Source organism: Bos grunniens, chromosome X (assembly GCF_055505025.1).
Source record: "Bos grunniens cultivar Pamir isolate PY7600 chromosome X, Bosgru_T2T1.0, whole genome shotgun sequence".
Classification (NCBI taxonomy): Eukaryota; Metazoa; Chordata; class Mammalia; order Artiodactyla; family Bovidae; genus Bos; species Bos grunniens.
Genome location: NC_141194.1, coordinates 13429421 through 13452212, shown reverse-complemented (window position 1 = coordinate 13452212; position 22792 = coordinate 13429421). Strand labels below are relative to the sequence as shown.

The following is a 22792-nucleotide window of genomic DNA, read 5'->3' as shown; positions in this document are numbered from 1 at the left end:
TCACAGCCTTTGTTTTAAAGTCTATTTTATCTGATATGAGTATTGCTACAAACCAATACAATATTGTAAAGTAATTTGCCTCCAATTAAAATAAATAAATTTATATTTAAAAAAAGGAGGAGGGAAAGCAATACCCAAGGCTGTACTGTATTATGGGGAAGAGAAGAAAGAACACTTCAGGAAGTGCCAAGAGACACCTTTCCATTGTGACAAAGGTGTCAACAACTGACCTTTCAGTGAAACCTCATCCACACTTCCTTGGGTCTCCTCTGCTCCGCTGTTATCAGAGGCACTTTTGGCTGAAATCCCTGAAGCAATATTTTCCTGCTCAGAACACTTTTCAGGGCATGGATTTATAGTTGATATCTCTGCTTCAGAGCTGATATTCCCAGGCACTTTGTCATGGTGGTGGCTCATCCCAAGTTGAGGCTTAAGTTGATAGCCTATGTCTGTGACTCGAGTTGGAGAGTCTGACTGAGGTGTGAGCACATCCACAGACTCTGGGGGTGCAGCTTCCTCGCGATCTACAAAAGACAACTTCTGGACCTGCGCTAGGGCTCCATCCGGACCAGCTCCATATTGCAGTGTCTTACCATCTGAATCATTTGGGCGAGCAGCAGAGACCCTCTGAAAGCCTTCCGTGAGAAAGTCACAACTTTTACTTGGTTTGTTTTCTGAAACAGGCTCACTCTCCATATGCATTTGGTCTCTTGTGACACTTGAATCTAGAAGATTGCTACCAGCTGAGGTTACTGTTTCTGGATCACAATGATGCTTCACATCAAAAGTATGTTTTTTTTCTAACTGTAGTTTATCTGGTCCCATCTCAACTGCAGAGGAGTCTAAAAAGGACAGGATGGTGTCTTCAGTGGTGTACTGACATGGTAATGATTTCTTAATCACGTGTGGCCTAATCTTACCTGTGGTGAGAGTGCTTTCCTCCAGGTAGGGGAGATCTGTGTTGTTGCCTTCTTTTTGCTTAACTTCTTCAGATTTACTGATGGACCTAAGGTTAACTGATTTCAGGACCGTGGGTGTAATTGCAAGAGACGGTGGAGGATTGGACCTCAGAGTTTCTCCTACTGTGTTCTGCTTATTATGACTGAAGACGTGTAGTGGGTGGCGGTGGTGGAATGGTTTGTTCAAGACATTATGAAGAGCACTTAGGTCAAGATGGGTAGGAGGTATAATTGGAAGTTCCAGATCTTTACTTAGTGACAGAGCGCCATCTTTCAAAGAGGGTTGCTGGAGGGAAGATTTCCTTTCTGGGACTTTTGGCTTTCTTTTGCTGCCTCCAGGAGACAGTGGGCCAGAAAAGAAAGCAGTAGGGAAAGAGGATGTTGGCGTTTCAGACTGGCTGGAGTAGCCACTTGATGGAGATGCCAGGCCAGCCAGCTTTTCTGGTGAAGCCAGTTTAAACTCATTGTCGACAGAAGGAAGGGAGGGGGTGGTGGCTCTAGATTCTGACTGGGATGTTTGGGATTCAGAACTCTCTGGAGATTTAATGCATTCGATAACAGTGGTACCTGTAGCAGTGCTTGAATTCGATAAAGATCTGTAAGGGTCATTTGTTTTCAAGTCATTTAGAAGCCAGAGGTCTGCATAGTGAGTTGATTCAGCACCTTCATCTTTGAATGGTGGAACATCTGGAGTGTCTAACTGAGGTTCCTTAATACCATGTTCATTCTGGTTCATCCACGAAGGTTCTGGCTTGGTGGGAAGATTGGCATTTTCCATTCGAGAAGGTGTGTTGGAGAAATCGAGAGGCAGCTTCATTTCCCTGGAACTGTGAGGCAGGAGCTGGCCACTGCTTGTCTTTGGTTCTTTCTTCTCAGAAGTGTCCGCATTTCCGTCAGACTTCCTCAATGATGAGCTACGTTTAGGTGGAGTTGGCTTTGCCTTTGGTTTCCTGAAAGAGATGCTTGGTCTCCCCTGCCTCCTGTGGTCTAAGTAGTCCTGCCAGGCACAGTCTGAAAGTGCAGGAGGAACCCCAATGCCCTGGCTGTTCTCCGGGCCCAGGGCTGCATAGTGACAGACATAATTCTTACTGCCTTTGAGACCACAGTCAAAGTGCATGGAGGTGTAGTATCCTTCTGTGTCCACTGAAAAGTGAGAACTGGTGTCAGCTTTGTCCGACGGAGACTTTTCCAGAAAGCTGTCATAAGTGGCCATGCTCGTGAAGCTTGGGCAGCCCAGGCTGTCTGCCTTGGGACGCTCAGGACTAAAATCCTGGCGGCAGGAGGCGTCGTGATGATGGTGTAGGTAATTCCACTCGCTGTCACTCGTGTTGCTATTGTTGGGGTCATCCAACAGGTCTGCCACCGTGGAGGTAAAGGAGTTTGTCCGGTGGCCTCTCACTTTCTCCAATTGGTCGTTGTACTGCTCTGTCACGAAGACACTGGTGTCCTCATTAGCATGAGGGGCCGTGTTGAGTGACAACTCCGAGTCACAGTGTGAAGAGCCAGTGAGGGGAGGCGAAGCTGCAGGAGGGATTGTCTCTGAGGTCTGTGAGGGGCATGTGGAGCTGCTCCCGCTCCAGTTGCCACTGGATGACTGGTGGTCATCTTTCTGGTCCATGTGGCTGCTGAGGAGGACGCCAGCTGTGGAAATGCAGTGGATGGGACTCCCAAAGGTGTCTGAGTTGGAGGAGATATCGCAGCTGCCAGAATCGGCAGCCATCCGGGACAGACGTGACCTCCCTCTCTCATTTAACTTGTGCTGGGGGCTGTGAAGATGTTGAGAACAGGCCAGGCTCAAAGCAGGCTGGTGCTCCTGTGCACTGGGGCTGTTGGGGGCCTCACTGCAATCGGTAAGGGTTCTTTCTTGGTCTCCCACGAAAGGCTCCCCCTCTTCATATGCTGAGGGTTTAGCACCAACTTTGGGCTCAGCATCCCCACCTCTGTTGCCCTCCCTGGGAAGGCTCCGAGATCTCGTGCGGCTGCTCACTGCAGTAGTAAACACGGTGTCACCTTTGTCTGCCAGTGCAGAAATGTTGCCAGCAGAATGAGAAAGGGAAGCTGCAATGCTTTGACCTCTTTGAGCTCTGATTCTTCTTCTGGATGGAGCAGCAATCAGAATATCCTCAGTTTGGCACTCCGAGTCCCTGGTTCCAGATCTCCTGTTGACAGTGTTGGAAGGGTCTGGATTTGTGTGCACAATCACATTCCTTTCCCTGGCCACGGGTGATTCATCAGAATCTAGGGCACATGGAAAGGCACAGTGAGATACTTTATGCATCAGCAGATGAACAGACATTCTGGGAGTGAGATACTTTATGCATCAGCAGATGAACAGACATTCTGGGAGCTGTCCACAAGTTTGGATGCTAGTATGTTGAAGTTTTTCTTACAGGAAAAAAAAATCAGTGTATAAAACGAGGAGAAAGTTACAATGCTTTGGGCAGTCTCTCTCTGTCCCTTTGCCTCTCTGATTCTCTCTCTCTATATATACACACAGAAATACACACTGTATGTATATATGTATATACACCAAGAGAAGATAAGTATTTATATCTCTTGTGAATTCTCTCTCTTCACGATCAAATTACTTTACCCCAGTAGGTCTAATATTTTTTAAGTAAAATACATCTTGTTTTTTTGGCCACTATACACTTTTATTTCTTGATATAAGCATAATGAAATAAAAATCATAGAATTCATTATGATATAATCTTGTATACAAGAGATACTATCATAATAATTTTTAAAATTATAGGAAGAGATATCTTTAGTACATTGAACAAAAAAAATAGAAAAACTGTAACCAGGGGTATCATGTTATCAATATTCAATATATGAATATGCTTAAAATTTACCTTTTAAAATAATTAATGTCATAGAGTATATCTCTCTTCAGACAAATCTATACTTTTCTAAAAGAGTCTTTCACTGAATCTTGTTTTGCTTAATTTCTACCTTCAGAATATTTTTACAAGTTAGCAAAATACTATATTTCAGCCATAAAATCTGAATGTGCATGCTGTGATGCTAATTCACTCAGTCGCATCTGACTCTTTGTGACCCCATAGACTATAGCCTGCCAGGCTCCTCTGTCCATGGGATTCTCCAGGCAAGAATACTGGAGTGGGTTTCCATGCCCTCCTCCAGGGGATCTTCCTGACCCAGGATCAAACCCGCATCTCTTATGTCTCCTGCATTGGCAGGTGGGTTCTTTACCACTAGTGCTACCTCAGTTCAGTTCAGTTCAGCTGCTCAGTCGTGTCCGACTCTTTGCGACCCCATGAACTGCAGCACACCAGGCCTCCCTGTCCATCACCAACTCCCAGAGTCCACCCAAATTCATGTGCATCGAGTCGGTGATGCCATCCAGACATCTCATCCTCTGTCGTCCCCTTCTCCTTCTGCCGCCAATCCCTCCCAGCATCAGGGTCTTTTCCAATGCATATATGAGTAAATCCATAAAGTCAAGCTTTCACAGTCAAGAATGCAAATTTAAAAAGTAATACTACCTGGCTTACTGAACACCAAACAAGTACACATCATTTCAAAACCTCTATGAGTTACAATAATAGTTGATGATTTTAAGGAAGCTGGTTAAAGGCCGGCTTCCATTATGTGTCCATATAATTGGCACCCGACAGAATGTTTAATTAACAGTTTTATACCACACCTATTTCTTGTTGGACTCTTCTGGGGATACCCGAAATGGTTTTCCTCCTCCTCAGTTTTCGTCTCCGCTGTAGCACAGATTGTGAATGAACAAGAGAGCAGCGTATACTAGCCTCTCTGTCAAAACCGACTCCTGCAACCCACAAATAGGTCTCATTAGCCTTTAGGAATGGCAAACAAATTTTTATTTGCTTGAAACACAATGATATTTATTGATTGGAAGGAAGGAAGAGTTTGGATTAAGCCTGTAAACAAATATAAGGGAGCCCTTATTCAGCTCTTATTTAAATTATGCTGTAGTACATTAAGCTTTACTTCTAAATGCAGCTCGCCACAATAGCTTGCACTGCCAAAAGTAACAAGCCAAGAAGGAAAATCAAAAGACAGAGGAGAGAAAAATAACATCAAAGAATCACTCTCACACAGAAATGGCTCCTTAAGGACTTCTACAACCTTTAGTTACTTACTGGTCTCTTTCTGGGCTTTCTGAAGTGGATATCTTTGCATAGCACAGACAGACAAATATACCACCTGTCTGTCTGTCTCTGTCTCTCTCTCACACATATACACACACACCACCATCACCACCTGTGAGGAAAACAACAACCTAGAGATGTGTTTTTAAAATCATAATGTAACTGCCTATTTCTTCTGCTACCTAAATTGGACACCTTTTGGTCTAGCAACAGTGTCTCATCAATAAAACATACAAGGCAGTCCCCACTTCTTCACTTAAGTGGACCTACCTTCTGTACCAACTGTCAGTAAAGCTGGAATTCCCAGTCTTTACACATGTGTCTGTTTTCTTCTGTAAATACAGGGAGCAAACCATGATTCTCATTAGTTGCTCTTTCCATGGTCTCTTGACACACTAATGCAGCCCTTTCAAAACTAGAATGATGCAGGAGGTGAGGAACTTGAACTGCCATATGCCAAAAGTGCTTTGGAATCTGGTTGCCTCTTCATGTATCCTGATTGTTGAACATGGGGCAGGATGGTCTGTTAAACCTTTGTTCAGTTATGTAATGAAATGGTTTGAGTTCTGCTTAGCTTCATAGTAATAACAGTTTCTAGAACTCATGTTGAAAAATCTGAATGAGATATCATATGATGAATAATTTCAAATGCTATCAGATAATTCATACTAATGAAATTTTCCTTTTTTAGTTCCAACCAGAGATTAAAATCCTTCCTTCTAATCATAATAATTACATTACAGACATAGATATTTTGTGTCATATGGACATAATTGACAACTTTCTCATTAAAGTTCTTTAAATCAACATATAATCTAGGCTTGAGCCTGAGAGTTCCTGAAATAAAGCAGAAGGAAAGATCTTTCATTTTCCTGAATCACAAGACCTATAATCAAAGGACTAAATTTGAAAACAAAATTTTACTTACAGTGCCATGAAGAAAGCAGGTGCTGCTAATAATCAGATGTTTCCAGAACTGAATAAGAGGATGCCAAAATGATCAATTTTGACAGCCATCTCATTTAGATTATGGAGATCAGATAAAGTGTACACCTCTAGGATAATTTATCCTACAAGTTGAATAGGTCATCAGGAAAATTAACTCCCAGCTCACAATCAGCCAATCAACTAGAACTCCTACTTGTCAGGAAGAAAACAGTATCCACCCTGATACCTGGTCATCATTTGCTCCCCACTTTATATGAGAGAAATTTGAGTGAGGTTAGTAATGGCCATGTCCAAAATGCATCCTGAACAACATAAAATCTTCAATTATTACATGTTACCAGGATGGAAGTCAGTCATAAAATGGCCATTTTGAGCTTCTCAACATAAGTTAGAATTTAACTATTAGAGATGCTTCAAGAAACCCCAATGGATAGATCATTTAATTTCCATCTTTGAAAGTGAGACTGTTTTACAGCAACATTTTGCTTACAGCTAAGGTTACCACATTGGAAAATCACCAATTCTGAATTTTTCAATTGCTGCCAATAAACTTTCCAAGAAAAGTCCACACAGGCTTGCCTTTGACTTAGACTAATATCCCAATTTTCAGTACACAGGAGGAGGAAAGCAGAGGGTGAACAGAAGACAGGCTTGCTGGGTTTAGAGCAGAATTCAGCCTTCATCTATGAATCCATGTATTTTTAGGTCAAAAATCAGTAAAAGCAGTGCAGAAGTCTAAATGATCTTTTAAACAAGCCTACCTCCATCCACGGAAGCATGAAAGTAAGGTTTTATAGTTGATCTATAGGATCATTACTTGCAGTTTTAGAAATCTGGGGCTTGCTGCTCTCTCTGGCAGTGGCCCGCATCATTACCATACGATTAATCACTGCCGCTTTCTCCATTATTTCAGTCAGCTCTGGCCAGAGAGCTATTTGGTGACTTTTTTTTTCCCCAGAAAAAAACTGTCTATCATTTACATAACAAGCAGCCCAGCAGAACATATGCAAATTGATGTTCAAAACCTGACAAAAGCATATTGAACATCTTCTGGGTTGCATCCTGATGAAAAAGGTATTATTTGTTTACAAAGTGGTATTCTTAACTGGTACTCCCACCAGTACAGGCTTTGACCATATTTAATACACTGAATATTCTGACCCGACTGCCCCAAAGGAAACGAACAGAGCAATACCAGTGACGTTGATGGGAATAATGCAGGAAGAAATCACTTGGGCATCTTGTTTCATCTTTTCCTCTGGCGTCGGGAGAGGCAGCGCTTTGCTCCAGTTGGTCTGCTTGTCCAGTGTGGAGGGGATATTGTGTACTGGGTTTTTCGGCCTTTGCCCTAACATGACATCTGTATCTTCATCCTCTGGGGGATGGGACTGCAAACAAAGTACGTTCAGACTCAGCTCTCAGAGTTTATACACAGACACACATATAAGGAATTTCAGAGTTTAGTTAAGAAAAATGAGGTCAGAAATAAGCTTTCAGGTCAAACGAAGAATTCCTAGGCATAGTTAGTAAGCACAACAAATTGAAAGTTATAATTTCAACAGTCAAACAACACAAAGGAAAAAAAAAAATCGGCTAAACATGCTTTTCAGGTCAAAGGGAATTAAGAGGAGACACCAGGTAGCCAGAAATCCCCAAACTTGAAACTGAAGAAAGATGTGAGTCTCACTTTCTGGATATCTGTCTCCCCATAAATTCTTACTCAAACTCTTGAAAGCTCTAGGTGACTAGGATCACAGACAGAGGATGATTTAGATGCCCTTGAAAAGGTTTGGAAAAGTGGCCAGAAAGCCTGGAGTCAGGAGACATTCCAGAACACATCACCAGAAGGATGAGCTGACCTAATCTGAGAGGCCAGATTCAAATACGAGGAGTTAATTTTACTGCAGGACGATAGCATTTGTGAATGATATTTAAAAATGCAGTTTTCCAACACTATACACATGGAAAAACAAAAGTGAAGAACTTCCTCCCACCATTGATAGTGGAAAATACAAATCCTGTTATTGGAGGGAAAGACTCAAGTGGGTTTCCTCTTCAGATTCGGAAGAGTAAAACAGTCTTATTTTCCTTCACCTTTGTATGTGAAGCTTTTCTTCCAGCTGTGTATTTAAAGGCCTTGACTTCCATGTGATGTTTGAAAATTCTCCATCCAAACCTTTGATTGATACTAATATTGTCTAACTTTTATTTCAGGGTTGGGCTCCTAGCCCAGATTTTTAAAAAGGCTTCATCCCAAGTTAGATTTCAGGGGTTGGGCTTCTAAACCAGATTATTAAAAGACTGTTTTCACCACTGAACCTAGTTTTCTTTCTTTCCACAATTGGCAGGAAGGTGGCTGTATAAAATAAGCATTTTCCCCTCTTATTCCAGTTATGTTTTAATAATACTCTGTGCTAAAAATCAGGATCATTCAATAAATTCTCATCCTCACATTTGGAAGCATCACACCCTGTTGACTCAGAGGATTGCACATATTGTCAAGTGAACTGTCCTCAAGTCCCCTTAAAGAGAAGATTCCAGAGCCACTTATTTTAAATTAACCCCCAGCATTTGCTTACCTTGTCAGAGGTATCTGCAAAGCCCCCCAACACACCCAACAGGATATGATTACCCCCTTGAGAAAAATGTGTTCGCCATGAACGTTTGTTAGCAAAACATTGCAACCTTCTTTCTCTCTTCAGCTTTTGTGCAGATTCCCAGCGAAGCGAATAGCTCAAATAAAGTTGGAGCACAAAAGACTTTGTTTCCTAGGTAACTTCCAAAAAGGAAAAAAAAAAGTTTGGTGCGTGCAGAAAGAGAGACAGAGAGGGGGAGAGAGCAGGAGCTGGAGAGACACCCCCGCCACACACACACACCAGAGGCCACATTATGTAGGCGATTCCTTCCTTGAATAACAATGGACTGGGAAACAAAGAAGGAATAGTGACCTGACTACAGTTTCTGACCAGCAGCCAAAAGCACTTTGTATTTAACGGTGACAGGGACAATTGGCTGCCAGAGAATCCTTTTGTCCTGTTCTCTTTTGATTTGAGAAGCTGAACCTTTACAGTTCTGATAAATATAGGGCAAGCTGAAATTTCCTTTCTCTGAACTACAAAGTCCAGGAATGTCATTAGGTGAGGCTTTGAACAGAGCCTTCATGCAACTGGGGGAGGGAGAGGCATAGAACAGCCAATGACATTACTGTCTGCTTTATATTTTATTTAATTCAAGTTAGGGAAATACTACTCTTTAAACTGATTTAAAGGAATACCTGTTGGTTAGTTAGAAATAACAGAGTTTTCCATAAAGAAAGAGAGAAGAAAATGACAGTGTATAGAGAGAATGGGATAGGCTGTGACGGAATGTTCTCAAAACCAGTACCTTTCTACTCCATGGGGTCATGTGGCAACATTCAGTGGGGGAGGGCGAACGGGTGCTGTTAAACTATGAACATGAAATGCAAAAAAAAAAAAAGAGAGAAAATTAAAAATATGCACACAACACACAGTCCGGTTAAGCCAAATCTATGATATGAATGAATGAATATACCAGGATAACTTCTTTCCTTCCTTCCTTCTTTCTGAATGCATCATTGTTTTATAAGAAGCAGCATGGTGTGGTTAAGAGCACAAATTCTGGAGCTAGACTGAGTTCGAATCCTGATTCTACCTCTTATTTGCTGTGTGACCAGGAGCACTAAGGTCAGTTTTCTCATCCTTAAGGTAGGAAAAGAACAGTATCCGCCTTTTAGGGCCATTTTGAGAGTTAAATGAGTAAATATATGTAATAGGCTTAGAAGAATCATGGCACTTAATAAGTTCTACATGTTAGCTATCGGATACTATTACCTATTATTATTATCCTCACTTTGTAGCTATGAAGTAGCTGTGAAATTATCTTTGTACACTGTAATTTGATACCTTTTAGATCCCAGTCCCACTTGCTAATTTGGGAAAGACCAAGTTATTTTCTTAGAGTGAGTTTATTTTCCTGTGAACTGTTTGGAAGAAAATGTCTTGTGTATAATTTCCTCCACTGGACTCCTCAAAATTTGCCTCTTCCTCATATTCATAGACTGTATTTGAAGACAAGGCCAGTTTCACAGGCATGTGACCTGTGCAGTCATATAGGACCCCACACTCAGAAGGACTCCATTCTTGGTTTAATGCTATTGCTATCTTGAAATTCTAAGTTTTTGAGTAATGAGCCCTTGTATTTTCATTTTGCACTGGACCCCACAAATCACATAGGCAATCCTGTTAGAACAATCTAGTAACCAGAATCCCCTTTTCAAGATCTACTGAGAAGGACAGTGAAACTCTTTTAAACTCTGAACCATGTTAGCTTTGGATTCAATTAGCCCTCTAGTGCAGCATTTGGCATACAATATTGCTTTAATGTAACATGAATTATCTCTGGATGTGTCTTTTCATCTATTAAGGTTACTAATTCCTAGAGGTCAGGCGCCATATTTAACTTTCCTTTCAGTTATCCATGATGCCAGCAAAATGCCTCCTCATTTGTAAGAGCTCAACAAATTATTTGTGTATTTGAATGATACCAGCTCTTTGTGTCTTAACAGTGATGGGAAACCCAAATAAAGTCAGGGTCATGTTCAATATCTCAGAAGGAAACAGACACCACAGACTCCAAGGGTACTTACCATCTTAAGGCAAATAGGCGAAAAATAGAGAAAACCACAAACAACTCTTGGTTTCATCAGAGGCTTAGCATTGGTGTACGCAGTTCTAGTTCTTGAGCCTGTGGCAGACGTGTTTCGGAGGGGAGGAACATTCCAGGTCTAATTCTATTCTAAGTTTGTAAATTTTAACTGACAGGGTTGCTCATTAACTTCTAAGCAAAGCAAAAGCCATCTCCTCCTGCCCAGTTAACTTTGCTCTAGATCTTATTTAAGGACATAGTTTTGTGGAGTCCATGGCTCCCTCATTGAAAGCAACTGTTTTGAAGATGTGGTGTATGTGGACAGAGACTAACTGGCCTCTATCATAAGAATCAATCATAGGTAGTGACATGCAGGTCTCAAGTAAGACACTGGAGTGTGCAAAACAGAGAACTCATGGAAGCAGGAAAAAAGGAACCTGAATGCAAAACCTACATGGAAATCGAACCTGTTTGCAAGAAACCAAACCAAAAGTGCTCATGAAAGGATTTCAAAAAATTACACAGCAGGAAGCAGCAGGGCAGAAAATATATTAGTGATTAATAATAATAGAGTAATTTTGGTAGTTTGTCTTAAATCTCCTTAGTTTTCCTGTTGAATATTTTTTTTCCGGGAATGAAGGATGAGGAGTGATTTTTATTTCTCAGCTGTTTGAGAAACGCCCCCATCCCATTAAACAAGCATGAGGTGACACCTGGGAATGACTAAGGATGGAACGTCCAGAGAGAGCTCTGACTGTTCAGTTCTGGCCACCAATCGAGGTTTCCATGGGTTATACTCCACAGAAGATTCCTTCTCAGCTAATCAGCCTCTCCACTCTTTTTTTAAACTGCAGTATTTACAATATTGTATTAGTTTTCAGGTGTACAATCTATTCCTTTGATAGTAGCTCCAGCCTCCAGCTTGCGAGGGCTGAAACTAGGTACTCTTGAGCTTGTGTGTGTAAGGATTGTGTTCTTTGGTTCACCACCTAGACACAAGCATGCAAGGCCCTGCGGATGATGGTCTGTCTATGTAGAGTATTTTAGTTCATAATATTCACATGGGCTGTGGTTATATTCTCGCCATGACTTCGTAATTGCCTTAGCATAATATTTTAGACCTTCCTCTTTCTTGGGTATTTGGTCAAAGGAATTAAAATCACTTGGATTATTTCTGATTAGGTTTTTCTATGGCAAATACAGTAGTTCATACAGTGTTTCCCCTTCCTTTTGCAGGCTTCCACTGTGGCTTTCCCACTAAGTTTGAGAGGCCTCAGACTCCGTGTTGCACCATTTTAGAATCAGCCACCACCAGTCATCTTGTCCCTGACAAAAGATGCTTCTCTGAGGCTTTTGCTGCATTTCTGTCCCTGCTGGCCCCATCAGTTACAGCCTCAGACCCTTTCCCTGGGTTCCTGTGGAATTGCTTCAATAAGAGCTGGAGTTGTAACCAGTGTTCAGAATAAGAAATAACAGACATCATACTCAACAGCTGTCAAAGAAATATTTTTCGTGAATAATGAAAGAATATTTTCCAAAACCCCAATTTCTCTTGTGGGGTGTGTGTGAGAAAAAGTTCATTTCTACACTTTCATGGCTATGAACAAGTATTTCTCCAAAGATCTCAAGACTTTCTCCTATCTTTCTGTTACTGCCAAAAGAAAAAAACAATCTACCCACAGTTTACTTTCTTTTCAGTTTTATTTTATATGCTGATGGGGGCTTGTTTTGCTTCAAAACTTTCCAGAAGACATCTGTTAAAATGCTGTGGGTATTCCAGCAGGAAATGTTTTGAAAAATTGGCTTTGGTTTGTGATCTAACCGATACCACATGGCATTTATAGCAGTCAACTTTCAGAGCTGATTTATTACTATCATGCTGTCTTAAACACGAGAAATGTTTACTAGAGAATCAATGCTGCGGCACATTTGAATACAGCAAAACTGTCCACTGCAAGCCACTCTGGGCTCCTAGTGAGGTAAGGTGATCTGAAATCTTATTCACATCCTGCCCTGGGGCTTGTTGTCCTTAGACTGAGTCTGCATTTCTGCACAGAGTATGGCCTGTCTGCGAGATAGAGGGGAACTTGTCTGCCTCAGATTTTTCTTCACTGGAGTGTGTGTATGTGTTGTACACAAATAGGAAGTGCTGTGATCTTTCTGAAAGGCTTAAAGGTGTCTGGCATACCTTCTTCACATATGACTCTCGCTGCTACAATTACACAGCATTGTTATTCCCTTGAGACTGTCCCAAAGTCTCCTGCTGGCTGACACTGGCCTCCTATCTTCCCAGAATGTTTAATAACATCATGTTAAACTCATACTGTGTTGCTCTCTTTCCTCTCTTCTCAACTCCAACCTTTACCAAAGTGTACAACCATGGGGAAAACAAAAGGATGAGGTAAGTCAAAGTCTAGGGCTCATCGCAGGCTCTCCCTGTCCCTTTCCTGGTCTCTCCCTCATAATCACACTCTACCAGGCAAAGCAAGGCCTTCATACTTCCCCAGCGGGCCTGAATGCAGCACCTCACATACCCAAAGCCTTCACATCACTCTCTTGGTCAGTTGTGAAGCTGGAGAGAAGCCCACAGACGAGCTCACATCTCCATGCTGAGAACTCCTGGTGATAAACCCAAAGAAAGAAATCTCTCAAGCAGAATTCTGGACAGTGGTTTGTAGGCTAAGAGGAAGATATTTAGGAATAGATGCCTATTGAGTTCTTCTTTTAACCACTCTATACACTAATGTCTATTTAAAGCACATGTACAAATATTCACACTGGGAAAAATGGCCTTATCCTTGTTATGTCTGCTTTTCCCAGTCATACGTTTATTTCTGTTCCCTGATATTGACACCACCACTTCCTCAATTCTCCTGAGAAGCACTTTACAAAAGGCCAATATGCAAATGCAAAGGCACTCAGTATCATTTCTCATCAGGAAGATTCAAGTGAAAACCACAGTGATATACTAGGGGCTAAAATGTAAAAGATTAATAATACCAAGTGTTGGCAAAGATGTAAAGCAACTCAAACTCTCAAAAATTGCTGGGGAGAATTGAAAGTGGTGTAGCCACTTCAGAGACTAGTAGTGTCTGAACTTAAACACATGAACTTAAACAAGTGTCCACCTTTAAAATTTTTTTTTTTTACTTTTAAAACATTGTAGTAGATTTACAATACTGTTAGTTTCAGATGTATAGCAAAGTGATCCAGTTATACACAAATACATTCCTTTTCATATTATTTTATATCATAGGTTATTACAAGATACTGAATATAGTTTTCTGTGCTGTACAGTAAATCCTTGTTTTTTTTTTAAATCTATTTTATATATAAGGCTGTGTATCTGTTAATCCCATACTCCTAATTTATCCCTCCCTCTGATTTCCCCTTTGGTAATCATAAGTTTGTTTTCTATGTCTGTGAATTTTGTTTCTGCTTTGTAAATAAGTTTATCTGTATTATTTTTTAGATTCCACATATAAATGATATCATATAGCATTTGTCTTTCTCTGTCTGACTTATTTACTTAGTGTAAACCTAGTGTAATAATCTCTGGGTCCATCCATGTTACTGCAGATGACAGCATCTCACTTTTGTAATGGCTGAGTACTATTCCATCGTTCCATATTGTGTGTGTACATGTGTGTGCATACCACATCTTTCTCCATTCATCTGTTGATGGACATTTAGGTTGATTCCATGTCTTGGCTATTGTGAATAGTGCTGCTATAAACACTGGGGTACATGTATCTTTTGGAATTAGAGTTTTCTTCAGATATATGCCCAGAAGTGGGATTGCTAGATCATATGGTAGCTCTGTTTTTAGTTTTTTAAGGAACCTCCATACTGTCCTCTATAGTGGGCTGCAGCAAGTTACATTCCCACCAACATTGTAGGAGGGTTCCCTTTTTTCCACACCCTCTCCAGCGTTTATTTGCAGACTGTATCTACCTTTTAATTCTCTCTTTAAGTATATGGAAGTGTGAAATATGAGTGTCCACAAAAAGCCTTTCACAGAGATATGTATAATACGTTTTTTCATAAAAGCCCCCCAAAACCCCTAACTAGAAATAACTACCAACAGCAGTATGGATAAACAAGTTGTGGAGTACTATATTCATACCATGGAATACTATACAGTAATAAACAAGAGCATGCTATTGATACACATAATATTGACCTCCAAAAAAGCATGTGGAGTGAAAGAAGCCAGATACAAAAGAGTACCTGCTCATTCACTTTTGAATCACATACCATTGATAGATTGATAGACAGTTTGTGTATGAGATCCGCTCCTAGTGAGCAGAGCTTGAACGGCAGTGGCAATGGCAGTGGTGCATTTTTCACCCTCAGAGAGGCCTCCTGAAAGACCCTGTGGAACCACAGAGAATCGCTCTCCTTTTGATCTCAGCTGCTGCTGCTGCTGCTAAGTAGCTTCAGTTGTGTCCGACTCTGTGCAACCCCATAGACGGCAGCCCACCAGGCTCCCCTGTCCCTGGGATTCTCCAGGCAAGAACACTGGAGTGGGTTGCCATTTCCTGCTCCAATGCATGAAAGTGAAAAGTGAAAGGGAAGTCGCTCAGTCGTGTCCGACTTTTAGCGACCCCATGGACTACAGCCTACCAGGCTCCTCCATCTGTGGGATTTTCCAGGCAAGAGTACTGGAGTGGGGTGCCATTGCCTTCTCCATGATCTCAGCTAGAACTGAACAAAAATTCTCAGTGTGATGGAATGCAAAATGACGTGTATTTTAAAGTTCAACAATCCTTTGTTTAATGGAATCATATTAATGAAGTAATTTAAATGTACAGAGCACATTAAAATTATATTTTGAAGCATATGTGGAAAGTATTCTCATGGATGGAAAAGAAGGCTACGGGGAGACTGGGGGAGGCGGGGCACAGTTCCCAGCGCTGCTCTGTTATTTATTCACAGGAAGTGCTCTGGCCTGTCCAGAAGAGCACAAAACAAGGCTCACCAGACCACAGTCACTGTGAGGTTACTGCCAGTGAGGACCTTCTTCCTCCCTGGTGGCTAGCTTTGCCAATTGGTGGGGTCACTGCCCAGGGCCACTTAGCATCAATCCTCAAAGGTCGCTTGCACCAAATAAAGATATGAGTGGGGGAGAAGCAGGCCAGGCTTTGAAGTGCTGCAAATAGCACAAATAACTTCCCCAGACCATAGGAGCTGGCAGCATGAGACTCAGCACAGCCCTCAAGTGTGAGGCGGTTCCACCCTCACCCTCTGTGCCCGGCCCTTGGCTGGGGGCTCCAAGGTTGAGGCTGAGCCGGGGCTTCAGTTGCCTCAGCCCCACTGACTGAAGAGCTTTTGCGCATCTGGTCTCCTGCTGAGGGACACGTGCCCCTTGTGACTCAGGCAAAAGCTGGGTAGGGTGCTATTTGACTTTACCACAGCAAAATAAAAAAAAAGCCAACCTTCTCGCACACAAGCTAAGCATGTTGCTTCTTTACCCCTCCCCCTCTTTTTTTCTTTTTAAAAAAAAACTGTCTGGCCACATCAGGTGGCATGCAGAATCTAGTTGCTTGGGCAGGGATCGAACCCAGGCCTGCCCTGCAGTGGAAGCAGGGTATCTTAACCACCGGACCACCAGGGAAGTTCCTCCTTTTTTTAAATTGGCTCTTTTCAAATTCCAGCTCTATGAATGTTATCACATGCATGGACTGCTGTAATCCTAGCACACTTAGGATTCAGAACATTTCCATCATCCCAGCAAAGTCCCCCCACTCCTACCCCTGGCAACCACTCATCTGTCATCCATTACTATGGTTTTGTCTTTCTGAAAGTGTCATATAAATGGGTCATACCTTTTGAGACTGGCTTCTTTCACTCACCCATTATGCCTTTGAGATCCAGCCAAGTTATTGTATTATCAGCAATTTGTTCCTTTTTATTGCGAGTAGTATTAATATCTTATTGTCTGCTTATACTTTGAACAATGAAATGTCTCAGGCATGCAAGAGAATGTCAACCTGAGAATGTTCTGTAATGATGTGTACAAACAAGTAATTTTATTGGCTGTTCCACAGCCAGGGTAATGTTTTACAAAGAAAGAAACTAAAGTCTGCAACAGGGAATTTTCTTTGTTACTCACAATATTTAATATAAACCAGACTCATTGGCTAATGCTGTCCTTAGCTATCGTGCTGGCTCTTAAGCTGTGTCTGTCAGTTCCAAGCCTATCCTTCCACACACTGCACTGGTACTGCCAGGACTCTGCAAACATTTCTGTGCCAGCTGCTCCCTCTTAGCTTTTGCCCTCAGAGTGTCAGCCGCTTTCTGCAGTTACTGTCTCTGTGTCACCTCAGTTTCCCATTTGCCATGCCAGTCTTATAATACCTTCTCTCTTTTAAAATAACTCTGCGCTTTCTGTTTTCCTGACTGGACCTTGACTGATAAGGTACCTAGCATTGGCTCCTGGCTTGCTGATGTCTGAAGCCTCTGAAGTACTTGCTACTTCCAGTTCCTCAGTCAAAGGAGGAAAATATGAACAAGTGTGATGTTCCATGGGATGTCAAGATTTTAATGCTTTCCGCAGTTTGTGGCGGAGAGCAGGGGAGCCAACATAATGTCAAAAGCTAACTGCTTCTAATGGCCCTTGAAAATGGGTATAGAGGAAAAAAGTATTTGCTGGGGTCACTCCACATGCCAGGTGCTGTGCGAACATGCTCCAAGAAAAATACCGTATTGGAATAGCAGCTACAAAGTCACAAACTACTTACAGCCAGTTTCCCAAATCTGTCTACCTGCTGTGAAGACTAAACAGGTGAGTGAAGAGGAGAGTGTGAGAGGCATCACCACTCCTCCAGTCTTAGATTTGAAACTCAAGCCAGGCTTTTCTCTCCCTGGGATACTATGAACGAAGCTCTAGAAATGGAGGAAATTAATCCTGTACATACCTAGCCTCGTATCTTCATAAAGCACTGCTATTTGTGATCATGTTATTTCTATGCCCAGAGCCTTTCAATAATTTCCCTTGCCTATGGAATACATTCAAACTTTTTAGTCTGACACACAAGATCCTTCAGGATCTGGTCTGTTGAACCACTGCAGCCAAACCAAACTTTCAAAATACATGTATACGCACTCCATTTTCTCCTGCCTCCGTGTGCTCGCCCTTGTGGTTTCCTCAGCCTGTAATCCTTTTCAAAATTGCACCCCATCCTTCAAGGTCTTCTCAAATGCTCCTTTACTGTGAAGTTTAATCCTAACAATTTACTCCATTCTAACACCCTACACCAGTTAGGTATTAACACCTGACATTCAATACCATATAATTTCCTCTAGTAGTCATGCACTTTCGATGGCAGAGATTATGTTTCATTCATTTTTGTATCCTCCTAGTACTTACTTCAAAGTGAAGGAATAAATAAGAGGCTACAGTAGGGGAGAGGGCATTCCAAGTGGCAATATTGCTTTGAGAGTGCAGGATATTTTCTAGAGAAGCACATGGAGTTTGGTCTGCATGAAGGATCTGTGGGAAATCCATCTGGAAAGGTAGGTTAGGACCAGATTGTACAGAGGCTGGAGAGTAGCTGGATTAAGGATTTGAAATTATTTCTTTAGGCAGAATGGAGGAATAGAAGGCTTAGGTTTAGGAAAGAATTTGTATGTCAAAGGTTCTCATACCAAAGTTAGAAATTTTTGTTAACTGGTTTAAAGGAGCAAACTAGATGAGATAAAGGGAAATACCTAAGCTGAAGCAAGACAGACTTGACTTCTACGGACAGTACCTTATTGAGACAGGTCATAAAACAACAGAATACTTCTGAGAAAGCTTGCAAAACTATGAAGATATTTTGTAAAAGCAAAACAAGACTTGTCTAGGACACTGTGGTATGTGTAATTCTTTTATAGAAAAGGAAAGGCGTGGTAGCATTTCTTAGTCCCAACTCTTACAAACCAGTAGAATACTGAAATCCCCAATGTGAATGCATGAAGAAAGGGAAGGAAGGGAGAGACTGGATAAGAGAAGACAGAGTTGGGGATGGGGGAGAGGGTGAAGCAGCATGTACCTCTTTATCACCAGGGCAGGTAAATAGTATTGAAAACAACCCTCCTGCTAACTCTGGTCTTTAATCTCTTATGGCTCAAAACTCCATTCTCAGCCTTCTAATTCTTCTGTGAGCTAGATGAGTTTTTCTCAGAAGCTGCCTTCTGATAAGGCTGATTTTTTTCTTCTTGATAAAAAAAGGAAGAATAAATATGGTTATCATTTATAGCTTTGGACTACGACCAAAGGGGCGTGGGCCAGAATTTGAATGATGTCCTCCGTTTACTTCTGAATAAGCCTGTTGGAATGCCCCTGTCTTTCAAATGCACCCCCTTAGTAAGAAGAAAAGTAGGATTTGACAGATTCTTATTTTTAATATCCCTGGATGCCACAGTGTGGTAAGTAAGGAAACTACTATCAGGCTATGAAATGACAAAGAATCTCTGATGTTCTTTCCTGGTTCATTGTATCAAGTCTGACAAAGAATATTACTGTGAACATGATTGGAATAAGTTAACTGTCAACCCTGATGATAAGGATTTAGGTTTCATTGTTTCTCTGGAACCTGATAAACCTCTGCCATCTCATAGCAAGCATCTCCATCCCATACCACAGAGACCATTTGACATCATGCCCTGCATTGCTGGGGAGGCTTGAAGAGGGACGCTTGGTGAGACTGCTGGAGCCTCTTCCCACATTTGCAGAAGAGTGACTTCCATGCCTGTCTATCTAGACAGCAGAATCTAAGCAGGAACTTAGACTCCAAGAGTCCTGGAGACTTGACTGCAGGCCAAATGCAGCAATAGACTGTTCAGCTCAAATGCTGACTTTGATCAGCTGGGGCGGCAGGGACTATGTGGGAAAGAGTGTTGTAACCTTCTTGGGAATGCCTGCGTTAAGTTTGTATAGAGGAAGAATATGTGAACATTCCAAGTGTGTGCAGATCTGAGCCTGGACCAGGGGTCTTGACTGATGAGAACAGATAAGCATTCAGCAAGGGATCAGACTGAACTGCTCTGACAAACTGACTCCACACTCTGAAATGGGAATCTATGCCATGATGGTACATTAGGGGCCAAAGTGTCATATACCATGGCAACTTCTCATCATCTGAGAGATTTTTGTGGCCATCTAAATTTTGCTATTTAAAGTAAATAAACTGTGTACTAAGCATTTCCTGGTTGAACTTACCTTTTCCTGAAGCCATATATGTGTCATAGGCATTGGGGTGTAGGTCTCAACTGTGAAATATCTATGGCTAAGAGTATACATTTATTTTTAACTTTATATTTTGAAATAATTTTAAACTTAACAGGGAAGTCACCAAGAAATAGAGTACATGTAATCCTTATCTAGGTTTTCCTAATGTTAACATCTCACATAACCATAGTATACTTATTGAAACCAGGAAATTAACATTGATAAATACTATTAACTGATACAGTAACCTTGTTTGGATTCTATCAATTTTCCCAATAATGTCATTTCTCTGGTCCAGGATTCAATCCAGGATCTCGCATTGGGTTTAGTTGTCAAATCTCCTTAGTCTCCTTCAGTTTGTTATAGTCCCTCAGTCTTTGCCTTCCGTGACCTTAATATTTGTGAAGAGTACTGGCCAGTTATTTTCTAGAATGTCCTCCAAGTTGGACACTGTCTTGTGATTAGACTGAAGTTACTAATTTTTGGCAAGAACCCCACGGAAGTGTTATCTCAGTGCTTCCTGTCAGGGGATTCATGCAGAGGCATGCCTTTTTACTGCTGATGTTAACTTTGATCCCTGGGTTAAGACTGTGTCTGCCCAATATTTGCAGCTCAAGTTACTATTTTCTCTTTATAATCAACAAGTATCTTGTGGGGAGAAACTTTGAAACTATGCAAGTATCCTGTTTCTCAGCACAATAACCCAACTATTTTAGCACCCAGTGATTCAGTTCAGTTCAGTCGCTCAGTTGTGTCTGACTCTTTGCGACCCTATGAACTGCAGTACACCAGGCCTCCCCGTCCATCACCAACTCCCAGAGTCCACCCAAACCCACGTCCATCGAGTTGATGATGCCATCCAACCATCTCATCCTCTGTCCTCCCCTTCTCCTCCTGCCCTCAATCCCTCCCAGCATCAGGGTCTTTTCCAATGAGTCAGCTCTTCACATGAGGTGGCCAAAGTATTGGAGTTTCAGCCTCAACATCAGTCCTTCCAATGAACACCCAGGACTGATCTCCTTTAGGATGGACTGGTTGGATTTCCTTGCAGTCCAAGGGACTCTCAAGAGTCTTCTCCAACACCACAGTTCAAAAGCACCTATTCTTCAGCACTCAGCTTTATTTATAGTCCAACTCTTACATCCATACATACTGCCTGTAAAAAATTTTGCTGTCACATTTGGCTAAACGGTGATTTAAAACACCTTCCATCACTATTTCTATATTTATTAGTTAGAATTCTTCTGTAAGGAATAGCTACTCACCCCAATGTATTTATTTACTTATCCCAGTTTACTTATGTCAGTATAGACTCCTGGATATTTCTTTTATGCTGTGTCTTATAATCTATTACTATCATTATTTTACTGTCCCAGATTTGGCCATTGGGAGCTCCTTCAAGTTGGTTCCTATGCCCTTTTCACATGGCATTATTATTATTTTAGTACTTTCTTGCTTTCTGGCCTCTCAAGGTATTCCAAGCTTGTATTCTATTTTCCCCAGCCCAGTCCTGGAAAGGAGTCCTGGTTTCTTTTTATTACAGAGTGGTGTTTAGAAGCAAGTTCTAGGCACTAGATATGCTTAAATGTTACCAGAGTGTCATTGCTTGTAAGGCACTCTCAGATGACAGAGCTAGGAAGTACGTTTGAATACTCATAAATGCATATGTGCACATATTTTGTGCCTAACTACCTGCATATGTGTGTGTGTGTATGTGTGTGAAAATACATGTATGAATTTATAGTGGTACTTTAGATTCTAACCTAACACCAAGGGATTGATTCTTGATGTCCCTCTTTCCTTATTTGGAACTCCTTTCTCCAAAGGTGACTAATCATCCACAAAGTGTTTGTTCAATCCTAGTATACACAAAAAGTAGTTTCAGAATTTCTAACTCGTTCTCTTGTAAAGAAAAAATTTACCAACTCAAGTATAATATTTGTGTACAATTCCTTTTGTCTTTAGTCTACACTGTTTCTAAAGGTGTGGGGGCTCCCTGAGGAGCTGTCATGTGCGAATGGGGTCTCAGGCTTCCATGTCACTGTGGAAGGAAGAGCTTGAGGAGGATCAAGACAGAGACCTGCTTCTCCCACAATCAAATCATCTACCTCTACAGCCAGTTCACCAGCCTGGACAAAAGTGAGAATGGGACCCTCAGCTGGGAAGATTTCCAGTGGATTCCAGGACTTGTCATCAAGCCACTTGGGGACTGGCTCATCAGCGGCTTCTTTCCAGATGGAAAAGATCAGGCAGGCTTCCATGGCTTCATAAAATCTTTGGTTCACTTCTGACCCACTGAAGATAGTGCAAAGTGCAAAGATAAGAATGGACCAGAACCACTTAACAGCCGAAGCAACAAACTGTACTTTGCTTTTCGACTATATGATTTGGATAAAAATGACAAAATCTTCCACAATGAGCTATTCCAGGTTCTTTGCATGATGGCTGGAGTGAATGTCTCGGATGAGCAACTGGGTGGCATCACAGACAGGACCATTCAGGAGGCTGATCTAGAGAGGGATGGTGCCATATCTTTTGAAGAATTTGTTGAGGCTTTGGAGAAGGTGAACTGGCAAGGAGAAAGTGAGCATCCAATTTCTTGACTAAAAGGCCAAGACCAGACTGTTCCCTGCTCTCTAGTATCTAAGAACTGGACGTGAGAGTCCTCCTGTCTCCCAGCCCTCCCTCTCCCCTATTATCTATCCAAGATACTACGGCAACCTCCCTTTGGTGTACACGGTGCATTCCAGAACAGCACACCCAGTTCATTTCTGTTCAGTATCCATTCACCAGTTCCCCCTTTATAAATATCACCACCGTCCCCCAGTTATGCTGCTGAATGCTACACATCCATCCAGTCT

The 22792-nt window shown here is 41.7% G+C and overlaps 1 protein-coding gene and 1 pseudogene across 21 annotated transcripts in view; one reads left to right on the top strand and one right to left on the bottom strand.

The window, feature by feature from the left end:
• The window catches only part of NHS (NHS actin remodeling regulator), a 502026-nt gene that overhangs the window by 7072 nt on the left and 472162 nt on the right, over positions 1-22792 (bottom strand). For 18 of the 21 annotated variants that reach the window (XM_086386804.1, XM_086386800.1, XM_086386806.1 and 15 more), the window contains 4 exons: positions 9437-9499; positions 7248-7440; positions 4630-4761; positions 231-3197 (listed from right to left, as the gene is read on the bottom strand). In XM_086386804.1, the coding sequence (XP_086242930.1) occupies positions 231-3197; positions 4630-4761; positions 7248-7440; positions 9437-9499 (3355 nt within the window). Of the gene's footprint in view, positions 1-230; positions 3198-4629; positions 4762-7247; positions 7441-9436; positions 9500-10718; positions 22397-22792 lie in introns of those variants that run through there. The other 3 variants (XM_086386789.1, XM_086386809.1, XM_086386808.1) reach the window with 3 other exon arrangements.
• LOC147339814 (calcineurin B homologous protein 1 pseudogene) lies at positions 21949-22534 on the top strand (annotated as a pseudogene).